Source organism: Lactuca sativa, chromosome 3 (genome assembly GCF_002870075.4).
Source record: "Lactuca sativa cultivar Salinas chromosome 3, Lsat_Salinas_v11, whole genome shotgun sequence".
NCBI classification, from domain to species: Eukaryota; Viridiplantae; Streptophyta; class Magnoliopsida; order Asterales; family Asteraceae; genus Lactuca; species Lactuca sativa.
Window position 1 is genome coordinate 14683884 of NC_056625.2, and position 1838 is coordinate 14685721.

A 1838-nucleotide genomic window follows, 5' to 3' on the forward strand; every position below is an offset into this window, starting at 1 on the left:
AACAAGTGAGAGGAATACCATCATTCCTGTGATATTGGTGCATAAAACATGGCTACATCCACATGTTGATGAGGTTTTTTCCGTTCAGGCTTAGGTCAGTTACTAACCAAAGTAAATTTATATGGTTTCAGTATATTAAACACTTATAATTTTCCTTCTTCAGTTGTGTACAACTTCTTAGATGTGAAAAATGGTGGTCAGTTCAAATGTTCAATTGAACTTGTGTTCTTAAAACACAAATGCAAAATCAGAGTGTATAAACAAATAATCATTGAACTTTAAATAATCAAGTACCCATTCAAAAATAACAATAGACTGCTAATAAAAACAATGTAGCTTCTTGCTTATTTCATGACCAATTGAAAACATATATATCCGGGATCAAAACACAAATGTAAACAAATTGAAAGACAAAGTTGACTATTAAAGCTTCAGATTTAAATCAAGACCAACATTGGATGTATCTTGAGGGTTCTCTGGATGAACCACACCTATCCGTTCCAACAGATTATTGGCACTATTTTCTACTTCAATCCCATTATTATGTGTAGCAGTAGGATTTCCATTTCCAGAAGGAACTCCAAAAAAATCATGAGGAGCTCCTGTGCGGCCTTCATATCTAGAAGAGGGCGAAGCTGCAGTTGCTATTGCAGGAGAACCAAAACCAACACTAGTATTTGTACTGTTACCTTGAAAACTACTCTCCAACATCTTTGTCCTATGATCAAAATATGGAGGTAATCTATTGGTGAATTGTTCATGATGCCCTACTGAGGCAAACCGATAATTCAGTGGTGAGGATGACCACGAAGGCGGCCTTTGGATTAATGGTTCGTTTCTAATCCCAAGTGATGACCTAATATTGTTGCTAACTGAGGCATTCGTCAAATTAGCAAACGAAGGGTAGTACGTAAAATTACCATAATGTGGTGGTGGTGGCATTAGGTGGCCATAAGGCGGAACCTCCATTTGTCGCCTCTTGGCAATTTGCCTCTCCTGTTTGTGGGCATTTTGGTGACCTCCGAGGGCTTGAGAGGTTGAGAACTCTCTCTTACAGTAATTGCAAGAGAAAACCCTAGACTTTTCCCGAGTCTCCTCCTTGGAAGACTCACTTGCCTGAGATGAAGTTGCCCCCTCCACCACCCTTGAAGGGTTAAAGAGATTGAGCTCTATTTTCTTCTCTTCTAAAGTTGAGAGTTTGAGATCAAGAAAAGCCCTAGAAGATGACTGATTGACGACCCTCCTGTTGAGTTGAATATCAGAAGAACCCTCTGTGACCGCTTTGCTATCCGAGGTCTTGTTCTTCAAGCTTTCTCCTTCTGCCGATATGCTTGATGCCTCGGAGGGGCATGGCTCTGGTTTATGTTCTTCCATTATTTGAACAGATTGAGAGATCGTAATAGAGATGGAGAGAGATCTGAAGCAAGATGGAGATCAAATAGAAAGCATGCTTGTTTAAATAAAGAGAGAGTTAAATGCATGAGATCTGATATACATGGAAACTATGTCCACTGTAATCATTGCATGGAGTAAAACTAGCACATAATTAAGCAAATATAATGGGTGATGAATTAATTATATCTCTAGATTTGAAGGAAACATAATGTTCATCTTAGGCTCCTAGTCATCTTTCATTGTAGCCAGTCGTAGTTCGTGAAGAGAATATATGTCCCTTAGTTTTATTTCTCAAGACAGTTTCGTCATTAATGCAAAATATTTAGAAAGACATTGAATAGTATATTAGGTGAGAGATTTTCTCTATTATATATATATATATATATATATATATATATATATATATATATATATATATATATATATATATATATATATATATA

General features: G+C 36.6%; 1 protein-coding gene across 1 annotated transcript; it reads right to left on the bottom strand.

Moving 5' to 3' along the window:
- Positions 1-423: 423 nt before the first annotated feature.
- LOC111886510 (zinc finger protein 3) lies at positions 424-1374 on the bottom strand. The gene has a single exon (XM_023882763.1). It carries the CDS (start codon positions 1372-1374, stop codon positions 424-426), a length of 951 nt encoding a protein of 316 aa, XP_023738531.1.
- Between the last annotated feature and the right edge of the window lie 464 nt (positions 1375-1838).

Bases quoted from the DNA above. Each gene is read 5' to 3' on its own strand.
- LOC111886510 (XM_023882763.1), bottom strand. From the start codon at position 1,374: ATGGAAGAACATAAACCAGAGCCATGCCCCTCCGAGGCATCAAGCATA.